The following is a 16,982-nucleotide window of genomic DNA, read 5'->3' as shown; positions in this document are numbered from 1 at the left end:
GGGGAGTGATGGCCTTGAGAGACATACAAATGCCACCCCAGCACCGTGAGGGCTGTGGTACGGGAGGGAGGGCACCCCAGCTTCGAGGCTCTGCTCATGCTGACCTGCTGCTGTCATGCTGGGGAAACCAGATAATCAACTTCTCTGCACCTCGGTTTTGTTCATCAGTAAAGCTGGGAAAATATCAGATCTGACTCGTACAATGTATACAAAAGCATTTCTTAACATCACAACATGGCAAATAAAGATTACGATACCATCGCTATTGTACTGCTTACTTGGTGGGTGCCCCTGGCTGAATACCTTGTTCATTCACAATGAGACTGTTCCCTGCACTGTAACATGGGGACAATGATAGTAGAAACTGTTATAAGCTCTTTTTATCGCTAAGGTCATTGAGATATTAAATGAAACTGCTTAAGAAAAGCTTTTACTTTAGTGACTGGTACAGAGGAATGCTGAATAAATGATAGCTATTATTTTGTATTATCATCACTTACAGAGTTATTCATTTTTCCTGAGCATGGGATGGGATATAGCTAGTGTAACTTACATCAAGAAGATCTTGGAAATACTTTTTTTTCTCCCATGGTAAAAAGCCCAGGTAACTGTCTGTGTAATGCTGCAGCTTTCTTCCCGGTAATACTTCGTTATCACCTATCTGATTTTTAGCACTGTCCTCCGTTCTGTTTTTCTCTTGTTCTTTCCCTGTGATTTTCCTTTCTCTTGGCACATGTTTTTCCAGTGGACCAATGAGAGATGACAGCTTTTCTTTTGACACACTTTTGCCTCCTAATTTTTGGGTCTGAGTTTCAGATCTAAAGTTTTCTGCAGTTGCCACGTCCGGGGGTAGAGTCTGACGTTGGTAGTGACCATTCACTTTCCTCGTCTCTGTTGGAAAAACTGACGTCCGTAGTCTTTCAGATGCCCCTAAGCTGCTTGGCAAGGTGCTTTGGTGAACCTGTTTTGCCAGTGGGGCCTCCAAACTCTCGTTCCTTTCATATGTTACGACAGTGGGGTTCATTTTTACTTCAGCGTCCTGTAAGGTCATCAAGAAGGATTTCAGCAAGGCTGACTTGGAGATGTTGTATCCTTTCACAGTGATATCTCCATGTTCTAGTTGCAAATCCAAGTTTTTGAGACGCAACTGGGTCTCTTTTGGAAGGAGTGAAACATTTACCAGGGGAATTTCCACCTCCTCTTGGGATCTCCCTGTGGTGTTAACATCATGTCGCTTGAACTTTGGGAAGCGTTTTTCTTCAGGAATATCCTCAAATGGAATTTCCACCTCTGGGAGAAGTGTTATGGGGCTAACCAAAGTCTGGTAAGACCTCTGGGTTGTAGAATTCAGTTTTGGTTCCTCTCTTGTGTCAACCTCGACTGTTATCTGGATTTTGAACTCTTCGTCATTTCTGTTCTGAAGTGTGAGATTAAAATGTATTGTAGTCGCATTCATGCCACTGTGCATTATGAGGTGGATGGTTTTCCACTTATTGGCTATAGAAGCGTGTCGAATTATTGGGTTGTCACTATAGGCGCCTTCAATTCCCCTTTTGGCTATTTCTGCAAAGCTGAAATAAGGTAGGCATTCACCTTTTGGAATAACATAGTGAGTCTGGTTTGGGAGGAGAGTTACTTTATACAATTCATGAAAATGATCTAGAGAAAAAAACACAAACAGGACTTTTAAAAAAACAGCAATTCCCCTCCCTCCCACTTCCTTTCATTCTTAGGGTTTGAGTTTTCACTTTCTGACAGTCACTTTACATGGACTTGAAAATAATCAGAAATCCTAACACGAGCCACCAGCATAGGGCTCAGTTCACTACGAGAAGCCATCACGATCATCAACATGGAATGCTTGCTGAGTCTGACTCACTACCAAGATATGGCAAATTCTCAAGCAAATTCTAATAATCGACTTCCATCTTTTTGTCCATTTTAAAAATACAACTTTCTGCAGAAACAACCTCTGTTAATAAGCTATCAACAAGATCCTGTATTCAAACTGTCCGTATTTTTATAAATTGGTCTTTTATTATTTCCAAATTAAGCCATCCCCATGTTTTCAACTAAAGTAAGTCAGCTTAGTAAAATAAATAAATAAAAAATAAAAATAAAAAACAGACTCAAGTAATAAAGGAAAAGATATAGCGTAAGTATTTACTATTTTCTAAAGAGTTGTGTCCTTCTCTTACTTTAAACTTACAACTAGTTTGGATGCAAGGCTGGGAAAAGGATACACAGAGAATAATTAATTTAACAACAAGGAGCCAAACCCTTTCTACTGGCCAAAGACTTTTATCCTCTTATTCTTAACATATTTTTATGACAATAAATATACCTTGCCCACAGTCGCCAGCATCAAAACCACAGGACAATACATTGCAGGCTTGGTCACAGAACTTATCAGCGAGCCAGGAGTTGGCGCATCCTTGATTACAGTACGAGACACTGTTTATTCCTCCTCCAAAGTGCCAGGGCTGCCCAGCTCCAATGTTCCCGGTCCCCCCGCCGACTGCACCATAGCGACTCCCTCCACTGTTCCCTGTAGAGGGAAGAGGAAAACAGAAGCTTGTTGTGCTTATTTATAATCTTGAAAAAGAGACACCTTATTTTTTCACAGTGTTTTCAAGATTGATGCATGAAGTCTCAGTCAGAAAGGGATCACCCTGTTCCTTAGCAGAAGAGTTCATGAAGCTTAAGAAGAAAATAAACTATGGCCTGGCCTGTGGTAACACAGTGGATAAAGTGTCAATCTGGAATGCTGAGGTCACTGGTTATAAACCCTGGGCTTGCCTGGTCAAGGCACATATGTGAAGCAATCAACGAGCAACTCAAGTGAAGCAACTCTGAGTTGATACTTCTCAAGGGAGGGAGGGAGGGAGGGAGGGAGGGAGGGAGGGAGGGAGGGGAGGGGAGGGGAGGGGAGGGAGGGGAGGGAGGGGAGGGAGGGAGGGAGGGAGGGAGGGAGGGAGGGAGGGAGGGAGGGAGGGAGGGAGGGAGGAAAATTGAGAAGGGGACATAACCGGACAGTAGGCTGGGTTCATACTAGCTATACAACCAAGAAATAAGGACCTCATATATTTAAATGCTTTATAAACTGAAACTACATTTTTATTTTATAAATAAAAAAAAAAACTTGTTATCAACAAGTCAAAATATAAGCATGTAGGAAAGGGAGGCAAGATGCTGAGGAGAAAAGACATTTATTTCTTTGGCATCTCTTTGTCACTCACTGACCTAGACATTTGCTGCTGGAGCCCACCAGCCATGAACCCCTATAAGAACCAGTTAGAGTTGTTCTTGCTCTTGAGCTTACATAATTAAGGGTATTCCCAATTTTCATATTTTCTATGAGAAAAAAGCATTTTCAAGTACAGGAACAATGTGGGAAAATGCTCTCAACCATGAATAATATGAATAAACCAGGTCACAGGAGGACACTAGTCATCACCTCAAGAGAGTCTACGGATTAATGATTATCTCAACACATGAAAATGTTTAATTCATTGTACATGTTCAATAATGACTAGGAATGAAAAACTTCCATAAACAGAAGCAAATTATACATGAACACATCCTCACCGGAGCAATCACCGCCGTCCCAGTCACAGGCTGAATTATTACAAGCCTTGTCACAATACCCATCTTTAATCCAGGAGCCCGGACAGCCCTCAGCACAGTTTGGCACTGGCCACGTCAAATAAACCTGGGAAAAAACAGAGACTATGAGGCGGTTTCTGACACTTTCCCTCTCAAATCAGAATTCCTTTAAAAAGAAATTGAGCCTCTAGAAAACGTTAATATTTTCCACGGGCTGGTGACTGTAACTCAAGTGGCATATTTTGCTTTAGGTTTGCCTGCACCTGTTGTCATTCCCCAAGTTCTGCCCTTCTGACGATTCTTACTGAGCACATTCGTTCTGTTCAAAGGAGCGCAGACAAGGACTCAGCTCATAGATTAGTTTCTCACAACATCGTCTTAAAATACAGAGCATGGCAAAAGTAGGTTTTCAGTTGTGAGCAGCATGTGAAACAGTTTATTCTTGTATTATTTACTTAACTGTTGCACTATTTTCCATATGAAATGTAAACCCACTTTTGCCCCACCTTGTATATTTTGAAATAAAATAGCAACATGTCAGACTTAAATGGGAGTACAAATGCACGCCAAAGTAGGTGGAATGTATACCACACAAGTCACTGCCTTGCTGTGACAATGGTCACTAACTCCTGACTGTATTAGTGCACAATCTTGCATCATGGCTGAGAAAACCAGCAGATGAACTCGAAACACCCTTCTCTGCAAGCATAGGGTTCTGTGACAAATTAACCAGCCAGCAATCTGAGTTGTGAGCCCACCACTTTCACAGTGAGTGATATGGCACATGGTGACTTTCTAAATTAAAATCATCAAAAAAAGATGCTTCCCTTTTAAAGTCTGCAGGCCTCTGCACAGTCTATCTATTTGGAATCTTAATTAATTAACTCCTTCAAAGTTCATCTCAATTCAGATGGGAATTCTTCCCTATTCCTGTCCAATTTCAATCTCTTGTGCTCCCACTGCCCGGCATGGAAATCACTGTCCAGTGTCACTGTCTTTGTGCCTCTGCTGTCGAGCCGCAGCTCAACTCTGCAGGTCCACAAGCTAACCAAGGGGAGGCCTGTGAACAGGGGCACAGGACAATGAGCACGCTGGAGTGGCTTAAACAGCAACAGAAAAAGTAGCTTTGTGCATTCAGCACTTATTGTTGCAGAGTTCTATCACAAGTTCATGGTGATAAGTCTCCAGCTTTGCAATAAATCCTTCTAACAATGCTACCGGAGTGTTCCTATTTTTCCCAGTAGGCAGACAGGGAACACAGAGGTCAGGTCATTGCCCAGGACCGTCCTAAAGAGTTGGCTCCCGGGTCTGTCCTCATAACCACTTCTCCGTCCTACCTCTTAAAGACAGAGTAAGACCAGCTTCTATAAAATATCATTCACATCTTTAAGCAGAAAAATATGAACTCTTTCTATATTGGTCACCTTGGTGACAACGTAACCATGATTCCATGTTTTATAGTTGATTCTGCTTTTTTCTGCTATTGTTGTAGTAGAAAATATAGACGGTCAGGGAAAAAGAACAGGTTCTAGGTGTCTGAGAATGTAGACAAGTGAAAAACGACTAGGAAGTAGTTTTCTTTCTCCTAAATTGTTAACTACCCTGAGCTTAGCACTCAAAATGCTTACTTGACCAAATCTGAATACAGAAGTATTGATATATCTACTGATTCCTGACTTCTGCTGATAACTTCAAAGTGTCTTCCAAGCTAGGCATCCCTTCTCTGGGGTACCCACCTTCTGACCTTTGGAGTGACTATAAAAATCATCTGGCCAGACATCCTTCCCAAACATGACGTCATCATTCAGGTAAATAAACTTCTGGGACAGCCCTTCGATGCGATGAATGTGACTTTCAATAGCTGGTGAACTAAAGGTAGGCAAGTGGCTCAAATTTCGAAAAACATCCTTTTAACAGAAAAAAAAAATAGAGAAAACGGGTGGATGAGAATTTTGTTTCATTTTGATTTTGGAAGCCAGGGAGGCAAATGGAAGTATTAAAGGAAAGTGGAAATGGAGGTGAGGAGGGTGAAGATAATGAAATTAGGGAAAAGTTTAAGAACAGAAAAGAAAACCACAGCCTTGTGATAGATGGCAAGTCACGTACCTGGTGTGTTACTATTGTCACTCGAGGATTATCAAGATTCAGCCAGGATGGAATCTGCCCATTGGTGACAATGAAAATATTCCGAACCCATGGCGCATGCCTCTCAATAGACCGCAGAGAGTATCTCAGTTCTTCATTATCTTCAAAGCGACTGGCAGAAACATCTTCATCCTGTTTAGACTGAGAAGAACATCTGGTGCATGAAGAGGTAAAATACCCGAGTCACACCTCCTCCTCCAGTCTCCCCTGCCCTCTCTGCGCTCAGGGAGCTCCGGCAGACTTTTAAAGACCCAGCCTTACTTTGAAGCATTACGAAAACTGCAAAAGACTCAGCATAGTTACAACAACAACACAAATACACAGCATTTCTTTAACACACTTTTTAGGAAAGGTTCTTGGATCTGATTCCAGGTCACTTAAGTTCATATTAACCATTGGCAGTGACTGAAAAATTAAAAGCATTTGCCTGACCAGGTGGTGGCACAGTGGATAAAGTGCTGGCCTGGGACACTGAGGACTCACGTTCAAGACACCAAGGTCGCTGACTTGATAGCAGGCTCATCTGGCTTGAGCACAGAGTCGCTAGCTTGTCTGGAGCCCCCCAGTCAAGGCACATATGAGAAAGCAATCAATGAACAACTAAGGTGCCACAACTATGAGTTGATGCTTCTCATCTCTCTCCCTTCCTGTCTCTCTTCCTCTCTGTCTCTCTCTCTCTGTCTCTCTCTCTCGCTAAAAATAAAAGTACTGCTTGACCAGGCGGTGGCGCAGTGGATAGAGCATCAGATTGGGATGCGGAAAGACCAAGGTTTGAGATCCCGAGGTTGCCAGCTTGAGCACGGGCTCATGTGGCTTGAGCAAAAAGCTCACCAGCTTGGACCCAAGACTGGCTCCAGCAAGGAATTACTCGGTCTGCTGAAGGCCCTGGTCAAGGCACATATGAAAAAGCAATCAATGAACAACTAAGGTGTCGCAACAAAAAACTGATGATTGATGCTTCTCATCTTTCTCCATTCCTGTCTGTCTGTCCCTACCTATCCCTCTCTCTGACTCTCTCTCTGTCCCTGTAAAATAAATAAATAAATAAATAAATAAATAAAAGTACTAATCAAGTCCCCTTCTTTCTCCTAATATAGTGACTTATAAATCTTAAACAACCCAAAGCAATTCAGGGTTTAAACACAACTCTGCACCCCTTACCTGGCTGATAGCACTCAGATCCCATAATAAATATGCAGGGCTTATGGTCAGTTCTTTCCCATCAATGGTCATGTTCTTCTTAGTCTGCTTGTTCAGTTCTTGGAAATCTTTGGGGTTGTTCAATTTCAGAAGTGCTACACTGGCCTCCGAGTACAGCTGCAACTATAAAATAACAGGTTACCAGTGAGAAACTGAGCCTTTAAAGAAGAGACACCTTGAAATTCCCAGTTTGCTCTTTAAACTTTAAGTAGGTACATAATATAGACTATATTTTATATACAGTATACATCTAAATAAGTATTATACATATGTAAAGATTAAAAGTGAAATAGCAAGTCATTATCACCCCCAAAAAAGAAAACCTAAACATGCCACTTATTCTAAATGAATAGAACAGACCAGAAATTACAAACAAGAGTGGCAGGGGCTACGGTGAGTGGAATACCTCAGGCCTCATCTGAAAGCTGCATCCGCTACTCAGTGCCAACCAGTATGCCAGAGCCCCTGAATGGCCAGAATCTCTAAGGATACAGGAAATCTCCCAATTTCCCTTTTTTAAATTAAAAAAATTTTAACCTGACAAGTGGTGGCCTAGTGGACAAAGTATTGTTCCAGAACACCGAGGTCAACAGTTCAAAGTCCCAAGGTCACTGGCTCTGAGCGTGGGGTCACTGGCATGAAAAGCCCAAGATCACCTGCTTGAGCAGGGGAACACTGGCTTGGCCCCAGTCAAGGTACATATGAGAAGCAATCAATGCACAATTAAAAGTGAAAGCAGCCTGACCAGGAAGTGGTACAGTAGATAGAGTGTCAGCCTGGGATGCAGTGGACCCAGGTTCGAAACCCCAAGGTTGCTGGCTTGATTGTGGGCTCACCAGCTTGAATGTGGGGTTGCCGGCTTGAGTGTGGGATCATAGATATGACACTATGGTCGCTGTCTTGAGCCCAAAAGTCACTGGCTTGAGTCCAAGGTCACTGGCTTGAGCAAGGGGTCACACACTCTGCTGTAGCCCCCGGGTCAAGGCACATATGAGAAAGTAATCAATGAACTAAGGTGCTGCAATGAAGAATCAATGGTTCTCATCTCTCCCCCTTCCTGTCTGTCTGTCCCTGTCCTCTCTGCCTCCTTCTCTCTCTCACTAAAAAATATAAAAAATAAAAAAACATAAAAAATGTGAAAGCATCCATGAGTTCATGCTTCTCACTCTCTCTCTTCTTTCCTGTTTCTCTCTCTCATAAAAAATATAAACAAAAACATTTCTTTAAAAATACTTCATTAAAAAATTTTTACACCTGACCAGGCAGTGGCGCAGTGGATAGAGCGTCGGACTAGGATGCCGAGGACCCAGGTTCGAGACCCCGAGGTCACAAGCTTGAGCACAGGCTCATCTGGTTTGAACAAAGCTCACCAGCTTGGACCCAAGGTCGCTGGCAAGCAAGGGGTTACTTGGTCTGCTGAAGGCCTGCGGTCAAGGCACATATGAAAAAGCAATCAATGAACAACTAAAGTATCACAATGCGCAATGAAAAACTAATGATTGATGCTTCTCATCTCTCCGTTCCTGTCTGTCTGTCCCTGTCTATCCCTCTCTCTCTCTCTCTCTCTGTCTCTGTAAAAAAGAAAAAAAAATTAAATTACAATTGACATTCAATGGAAATCTCCCAATTTTCAATGCTGGGTCAAATATTTTTGATTGTCATACATTCCAACAAAACACGTCTGCTCACTAGTTCTGGAATATTACTGATCTACAATGTAACCTCACTTGAATTGGTGGGGAGAACATTGCTAGCAGGGAAACCAAACAGCTTTTGTCCCCAACACCTAAGAGGAGTGTCTTTGGCAGAGCTGAATGATGAACTTCCAAAAGCACATTTGGGGTCAAAATGTTAGAAGTAATAGTAAATCTAAAAGGGAACATCATATCCATCAACATGTTAAATAAACAGGCTTTCCTCACCTCTATCCAAGTCTACACCACCCTTGATCTGTTTATCTTCTAACCCTATATTATACACTTTCCCATGAAAAAGGCCTTTCAGAACTTAAAAAGGCAGGGAGAGGATTGAAAACCACTAATCGAGGATAGGGAAATCCTTCCACTGAACTGGCTCTTCTAACAGAGCCCACGGCCTTTTTTTCTTTTCTTTTCTTTTTACTTTATTGGGAGTGGGGAGGAGAGATAAGAAGCATCAGCTTATAGTTGCAGCACTTTAGCTGTTCACTGATTGCTTCTGATACATGCCTTGACCAGGGGGCTCCAGCTGAGCCATGACCCCTTGCTCAAGCCAGAGACCTTGGCTCAAGCCAGCAGCCTTGGACTTCAAGCCAGTGGCCTTTGGGCTCAAGTCAGTGACCATGGGGTCATGTTGATAATCCCACACTCAAGCCAGTGACCCCACACTGAAGCTGGATGAGCCCGCACCCAAGCTGGTGACCTCAGGGTTTCGAACCTGGGACCTCAGCGTCCCAGGTTGATGTTATATCCACTGTACCACCACTGGTCAGACCCAGGGTCTTCTTTTTTAAATTTATAAACAGAAGCAAACATTATTATGGGCTCAGACTAAACTCTTGCATTTGTAACATACAGAAGCAAACATTATGGAATCAGACTAGGCTGTTGTATTTGTAACATAACTATACTTAGCTCATCTTTCAAAGGTTCCTGAGTTTATGTAGGCCCAAAATTACAAGTTAGAATTAGAATTTTTACTTATATCTTTCCCCCTTATTATGTAGGCCATTAACTCTTACCAGAAATTGTGTGTGTGTATGTGCTTGCATGTGTATTGTCTTCCTAACTAATTACCCTTTTTCCCTTTGTCAATGCATGGCATGGACAAGCACTCACTGAAGGTCAGCTCTCACCGCTGTCCCCATCCCACTTCAGTGCACGGGGCAGATGGGATCAGGCCACGCAGGGCGCAGTCTTCTATCGGGGTACCTACAGTCTCAGTCCCACTTGGGCCTCCCCGCTCCTTCTCTACCTCCCACTGTGGCTTCCATAGCACCTCTGAGGGCTCCCTAGAGTGTAAAAATCACCATTCTAGAATAAACAAATACACTACTTTCATATTCTAATTTAATTTAAAGTTTATTGGGAAAACAATTTTGAAATTACAGACATTTTCCTAAGATCACTATACAATAATTGGAAGAGAGATGAAAAGTAGAAAGCATAAGGGAATACTTATGCATGAAAAAGATTTTCTGCCACCTTAATCAACCAAGTTTTAAGTAGTATTGAAAAGAGTGGGAAGAAAGTACCCTGTGCTAGCCACTAGGTGGCTCCCTAATCCTGGCATCTTACTTTTCTGGAAAAGAGACAGAAGGTGGTAAGGAAATGTGGCTGTAATGATCGACAAAGGCTGGAGGTCTTACTTAGCTTGGGCAACTGTGGGCAACTGCGGGCAACTGCCTCCATACATAATTTCTTACTTGAAATTATAAGTGTATCTAAATTCTTTAAAGCATAAGTTTCTCAAAGAGAGAACAGCTAGACATCAACTTCCTGCAGACCTACAAGGAACATGTTAGCATGATTAAGAAATAAAGCTTTCCAGGCCCTGGTTGGTTGGCTCAGTGGTAGAGCGTCGGCCTGGCATGCAGGAGTCCCGGATTTGATTCCCGGCCAGGGCACACAGGAGAAGCGCCCATCTGCTTCTCCACCCCTCCCACTCTCCTTCCTCTCTGTCTCTCTCTTCCCCTCCCGCAGCCAAGGCTCCACTGGAGCAAAGTTGGCCTGGGCGCTGAGGATGGCTCTATGGCCTCTGCCTCAGGCGCTAGAATGGCCCTGGTTGCAACACAGCGACGCCCCAGATGGGCAGAGCATCGCCCCCTGGTGGGCATGCCGGGTGGATCCCAGTCGGGCGCATGCAAGAGTCTATCTGACTGCCTCCCCGTTTGCAACTTCAGAAAAAAAAAAAAAAAAAAGAAATAAAGCTTTGCTATTTTTAAGCCCCTGATACTTCAGGATGTTTCTTACTGTAGCATTATTGAGGATGATGTGATTGATAAATACCTATATATGGTGGTAGTACATGGTTAGGCAAAAACTATGCCAGCTGACACAGCTGGAAAGCAAATAGGTTTTTTCTAGTAATTCTATAACTCAAACCTACTAGATCTTAATATGTCCTTCTGGTTTTCTAAAGCTCAGTTCCAGAGTTTCTTGTTTAAGTAGTTAAGTATTTATTTTAGGAATAAAACCAAAAGAAAGGGCGCCATGTTTTAAGAAAGGTGCATAAGACAGGTTCACAGAAGTTACTAAAAGAAGGGGCACTGATATAGTATTACTACAACTTGTTACAACCTTGAACGTGCCCTGACCAGAGGTCTGAGGGGACAGAGTCCAGGCAGGACAACGTGTTGTTCCCACTCTGCTGCACTGTCCTTCCTGCTGAAACAACCAGTCTTCAACATCCCTATACCTAACCCTAACCTCTCTTGTTTTGCTACTTGAACATTTACTGTGCAAACATACTGCTCCCAAAAAGAGACAATATAGAGGACAAACCTATGTCCTCCAGCTCTTCTGCACACCCACTCAGCAACAACTATCATGGAATTAAACCAAACATGAGAATATACTTGAGAACTTTGGGAAGATTTTCCACCTTCTCTAACATAAATTAAAGAAATAAACAAAATAAAAAAATAAAAATAAAAAACACCATAAATGAAAATGTCTAGCCTGACTAGTCAGTGGCACAGTGGATAGACCACTGGCCTGGGATGCTGAGGACCCAGGTTCAAAACCCAAGGTCGTCGGCTTGGGCGTGGGATCATAGACATGACCCCACGGTCGCTGGCTTGAGCAAGGGGTCACTAGCTCAGCTGGAGGCCCCCCATCAAGGCACATATGAGAAATTAATCAATGAACAATGAAGGTGACACAACTATGAACTGATGCTTCTAATCTCTTTCCTTTCCTGTCTGTCCGTCTCTCTCTCTCTCTCTCTCTCTCTCTCTCTCTCACTTGCTAAAAAAAATAAAAGTCTAAAAACACAGAATGATTTAGAATGTGCTGAAAATTAAGACCAATGGACAATCTGATTTCTCAACAGATGAATTCTGTGTCCATCACATACAAAAATAATACAGATAAATTAGGGGTAATTAATCAGATCATAAAAGAACTGACCTCAAGGTACCTCAAACTAGAAAGCCTTTACCAGAAAAGATTGCTTGATTTATAACACTACAGTAAAGTTTTTATAAATTCAAATCTATTATCTTGCAAAAGAAATAATTTTCTTTAAGTCCTACCTCCCCTCCTGGGGACTGTGTATGTGTGGGATGAGGATTCTGGTTTAGCTCTAAGCAGACTAAAAGGCAAAGTAATGCTGTATAAATACAACCATTGTACCATAAAGCTCAAGTGACTCCTTGAGTCATCCCTCTAAGTGTCAGGCCCAAAACAATCACTACAGGTTTGAAGGTGAACAGGCAGTTCCTGTCCTGAGACGCTTGCGCCCAGGGAGGGGTCTCTGGGGGCAGAGCAGAGCTCTAGAAGGCAAAGGCCTCCTGGAGGAGCCTGGTTCAGCTGTTCAGGTCATGAAGTCTAATGCCTAACAGCTCTTTCCTCCCACGTGCCACAAAGCACCTCTAATTAGACACACCCTGAACTGAGGTCTGGGTTTCCTTCCTAAAACAGCTTCCTTTCCCCCCTGAAGCTCTGAGTGTGGTTAATGCCATCACTCCCAGCTTCTCTAGAAACATCCACTTCCTTTTTCATTTCTCCTTCCCACGCCCCCACCTATTCAGTCACCAGGTCATGTTGAAGGGACTCTGTCAGATGTTTCTGGAGCTACTCTCATCACTGTACCACTGACAAGGCACTTGCTGAACCCAAATGTCTTGCTGGGCTTGGGCAGCAGCGGTGGCTAAACTGGTTTTCCTGCCTCCAAACTCACCTTGTCTAATCCTTACCTGCCACACCTTCCCCTGCAGTTTCTTAGAGGGTCCCTCCCCCTCCTCCTAAAGCTGCTCCTGGAATCCAAAACAAAGGCCTGGCACCTCCCCAGGAGAGCTTTATTGCTCTGACCTTCGTCTATCTTCCCAATCAGAACACCAACAGACACCCTGCCTGGGCTCTGGCCTCCAGGAATAGTTTCCTGATTCTCTGCAAACACCATTGCTTTGCCTCTGCAAACACCATTGCTTTGCAAGCCTCCAGCCCTTTGCTCAGGCTGTTTTCTCTTCTTGGAGTGGTCTTCCCTACTCCCTTCTCTGCTGGGAAAAATCACTGCTATGCTCATGATCCAAGTTAAATGCTTCCTATTGCCCTGGCTAGTTAGCTCAGTCAGTAAGAGCGTCATCCTGAAACACCAAGGTCATAGGTTCGACCCCCAGTCAGGCACATACTTTGGAAGCAATCAACATATGCACAACTAAGTGGAATAACAAACAAATGCTTCTCTCTCTCTCTCTCTCTTTCTCTCTCTTCCATCCTGCCTCTTTAAAATCAATCAATAAAATAAAATACTTCCTATTCTGCAACACCTTCCTTACCCCCAGTACACCTAAAGCCTCGGTGCTCTCACAGCACTTCATCTATGTGACATTCAAATAAAAGTTATAAAATACATTAATAGGCTTTAGAAATAACTTCAAAGGAACTAGTCCAGTAAACAGATGAGCCCAGACTCCCAGGATGGCTAGGAGCTGAAGAGTCCTTGAGATAGAGAAGTCGTCAGACTCCCAGGATGGCTAGGAGCTGAGGAGTCCTTGAGATAAGGAAGTCACAAGAACTGCTAAGACAAAAAATGTAACCACATCCTAGGGGATAGATAGGGATATTTCCAGCTGGGGCTTTCAACTGTATGACTGGTTACTAAGGCACGTGACTAGAATTTAATTTGGGGGAGCCAATTGCTAAATGCCAAATTTGCTTCTGTATGAACTGCTTGCTTGCTATACTATAAAAACCCCTAGACTGTAGGCGCTCGGGGTGTGGCTCTTGTGACTATCACTTGAATTCACCCCTGCGCAGGTTTGTTTTGTTTTACTTTGTTTTCTTTTTCTCTTGGCCATAAAACTTTGTCTGAAACTCTCCAAACGTCTCCAGTGTTTGTTTTACCCGGCGAGTGCAACATTTTATGGGGGCTCGTCTGGGATTCCCATTACGGGAATTTTGGCTGGGGACAGGCGGAACAGCTCGAGCTGGTGAGTATTTTGTTGTGGAATTCCCTTGTTTCTGTAATCTGTCTGGCTCCGGAGCATTTGCAGTCTGTGGTGGCAGACAGGACGCTGTCAGAGACCCGCCCAGACACTCGGGCCAAAGGGCAGGACGCTGCCGGCCGAGGTTTCTGTTTCTGTCTGAAATCGATCGATCGTTTTGAAGTAGTGAGCTCACTCGCGCCACGCCGCGCTGCTGTCTGGTTGTTTGTTTAGCCTGAATGACTGTGTAGGAAATTTTGTGTATTGCCCTCCTGGGATTTGCTGCACTGTTGTGTTTGGTGTTAATTTGTTTGCCAGTACAGTGTGATCAACGCTCATCCATCTAGATCACCCTGCTTATAGGGTAGGGAATCCTGTGTGTTGTCTTTGTAGGACTAGAAGTATACCTGGCTGAGAAGAACAAGTACCGCGAGATGGGACAGCAAGAATCTACTCTTAAATCCCCTCTTGATTGCATTTTAAGTAACTTCTCTGATTTTCAGAAGAGAGCTCAGGGTTATGAGGGACCTCCACCCGATCGAGAAACTCTCCGGACCTTAAGCCAAGTGGAGTGGCCATCTCTTAAGGTTGGATGGCCATCTGAAGGAACCTTTGATCTGCCTATAGTTTTTGCAGTAAGAGCCATTATATATCAAGTGCCTCACCCAGACCAATATGTGTATATAGATGTTTGGATAGATATAGCTACAGACAAACCTGGGTACATTAAGAGGTGCATAAAAGCTAATCAAAAGGTTAAGAGAGCTATTTGTGTGAGCGCAGCGGACATTAAGCCTCGCCCTCCCTCCGCTCCACCTGCACCTAAAAGAGAGCCTCCCAAATCGTATCCAGTCCTTTCTGATATTACTGAGGATATAGTAGACCCTATAAATTATCCTCCTCTTCTTCAAAAGCCCAGGAAGCCAGATTCAACTGTGCCCAAGAATGTCCAGAGTCCTCCCCACACCCGGGGGGGACCCCTTATGCTCAACCTTCCTTTGATGGAGGTGCCCCAATGTTGCCTCTTAGGGAGGTGCTGCCCCCACTAGATGAAGGACCACATGCACCGTCCCGAATGATTTATATTCCTTTTTCTACTAGTGACCTTTATAATTGGAAACATCAGACCCCGTCGTTTTCAGAGAAACCTCAGGGGTTAATTTCTTTGCTTGAGACTGTTTTCAGGACCCATCAACCAACTTGGGATGATTGTCAGCAGCTTTTGCACACCCTGTTCACAACGGAAGAAAGAATCCGCATCAGCCAAGAAGCTGAAAAAGTATTTAGGGAAGAGGGGGGCACTGAAAGGGAACTAGAGAGGACGCTCCCCAGGAGCCCCCCCAGTTGGGATCCAAACAATGTCAGGGATAGGGAATCGCTTACCCAATATCGCCAGGCTCTATTAAGGGGAATAAGGGCAGCTGCTAAGAAACCAACCAACTTTAGTAAGGTAGGTGAGGTAACTCAGGGGAAGGATGAGTCCCCTGCTGCATATTTAGAGCGGCTAATGGAGGCCTACCGGGTTTATACCCCTATTGATCCTGAGGCAGAGGAAAATCGCAGGCTAGTAAACATAACCTTCGCCACTCAGGCAGCCCCAGACATTAGAAAGAAGCTCCAGAAAATAGAAGGATTTGAGGGAAAGAATAAGAGTGAATTATTAGAAATAGCACAGAAAGTCTATGTCAATCGTGATGACCCTGAGTTAGGGAGAGCAGCTGTAAAACTACTCTTGGCACAGCAATCAAAAGGACCAAAAGGGAAACAGCAGCCCTTTAAGGGAAAGAAGGGAACTTTCCCGCAGAAGCAACTAGATAAAGACCAGTGTGCTTATTGCAAAGAGAAAGGTCATTGGAAGAAGGATTGCCCTAAACTACAGGCCGTAAATCAGGAACAAAGCTCACAGGTTTTGCTCCAATTAGATTGACGGGGCCAAGGCTCCATTTCTGTTGGCCCCCAGGAGCCTATGGTCACACTGTCAATTGAGGGGAAACCACTACCTTCCTAGTTGACACGGGGGCCACTTATTCCGTCCTAAAGAGACCACTTGGGACATTACAAAAGGAATCCACAAAGGTAATAGGGGTCACTGGAAAAGCTGTCTCATATCCTCGAGCCACTGCTCGGATTACAGACCTGGCGCGAGGGACTATTACTCATTCATTCCTGATTATTCCAGACTGCCCTTACCCGCTGTTGGGACGAGATTTGTTGCAAAAATTTCAAGCAACAATAACCTTCAACCAGGAGAAGAATGCAGAAGGCAAGGTATTAGTGACTGTGCCAATATCAGAAGAATACCTAATTGCCTCCCTCCCGGAAGGTAAGAGCGGGTTTACGGGCATCCCCGAGGAAGTAAAGCAGCAGGTTCCTGGAGTTTGGGCAGAAAATAATCCTCCGGGATTGGCAGTACATCAGCCGCCTGTAGTAGTGCTGTTGCGGAGTGATGCCAGCCCAGTACGCATCAGACAGTATCCTGTACCTGCTCGGGCTAAACAGGGTATAGCACAGCACTTGAAGCGCTTATTAGAAGCCGGGATTCTCCGGGAATGCCAATCTGCCTGGAACACTCCTCTACTGCCAGTACAAAAACCTGGAACTCAGGACTATCGCCCAGTGCAGGACCTGCGTGAAGTGAATGCTCGGATAGAGACCATACATCCTACTGTGCCAAACCCCTATACCCTATTAAGTTCATTGCCACCAACGCATGTTTTCTATTCAGTATTAGATTTGAAAAATGCCTTCTTTTGCATTCCATTAGCAAAGCAAAGTCAGGAAATGTTTGCCTTTGAGTGGAATGATCCTGAGAATGGACTTTCAGGCCAATACACTTGGACCAGGCTCCCTCAGGGTTTTAAGAATTCACCAACCATATTTAATGAGGCTTTGTGCAAAGACTTAC

General features: G+C 43.9%; 1 protein-coding gene across 3 annotated transcripts in view; it reads right to left on the bottom strand.

Moving 5' to 3' along the window:
- The window catches only part of GNPTAB (N-acetylglucosamine-1-phosphate transferase subunits alpha and beta), an 81,212-nt gene that overhangs the window by 13,662 nt on the left and 50,568 nt on the right, over positions 1 to 16,982 (bottom strand). For all 3 annotated transcript variants that reach the window (XM_066356565.1, XM_066356574.1, XM_066356559.1), the window contains 6 exons: positions 6,913 to 7,074; positions 5,713 to 5,892; positions 5,343 to 5,513; positions 3,589 to 3,712; positions 2,345 to 2,548; positions 554 to 1,659 (listed from right to left, as the gene is read on the bottom strand). In XM_066356565.1, the coding sequence (XP_066212662.1) occupies positions 554 to 1,659; positions 2,345 to 2,548; positions 3,589 to 3,712; positions 5,343 to 5,513; positions 5,713 to 5,892; positions 6,913 to 7,074 (1,947 nt within the window). The remainder of the gene's footprint in view (positions 1 to 553; positions 1,660 to 2,344; positions 2,549 to 3,588; positions 3,713 to 5,342; positions 5,514 to 5,712; positions 5,893 to 6,912; positions 7,075 to 16,982) is intronic.

This window comes from Saccopteryx leptura, chromosome 1 (genome assembly GCF_036850995.1).
Source record: "Saccopteryx leptura isolate mSacLep1 chromosome 1, mSacLep1_pri_phased_curated, whole genome shotgun sequence".
Classification (NCBI taxonomy): domain Eukaryota; kingdom Metazoa; phylum Chordata; class Mammalia; order Chiroptera; family Emballonuridae; genus Saccopteryx; species Saccopteryx leptura.
The sequence above is the reverse complement of the archived record's forward strand: the minus strand, read 5'-3'. Positions and strand labels throughout refer to the sequence as shown.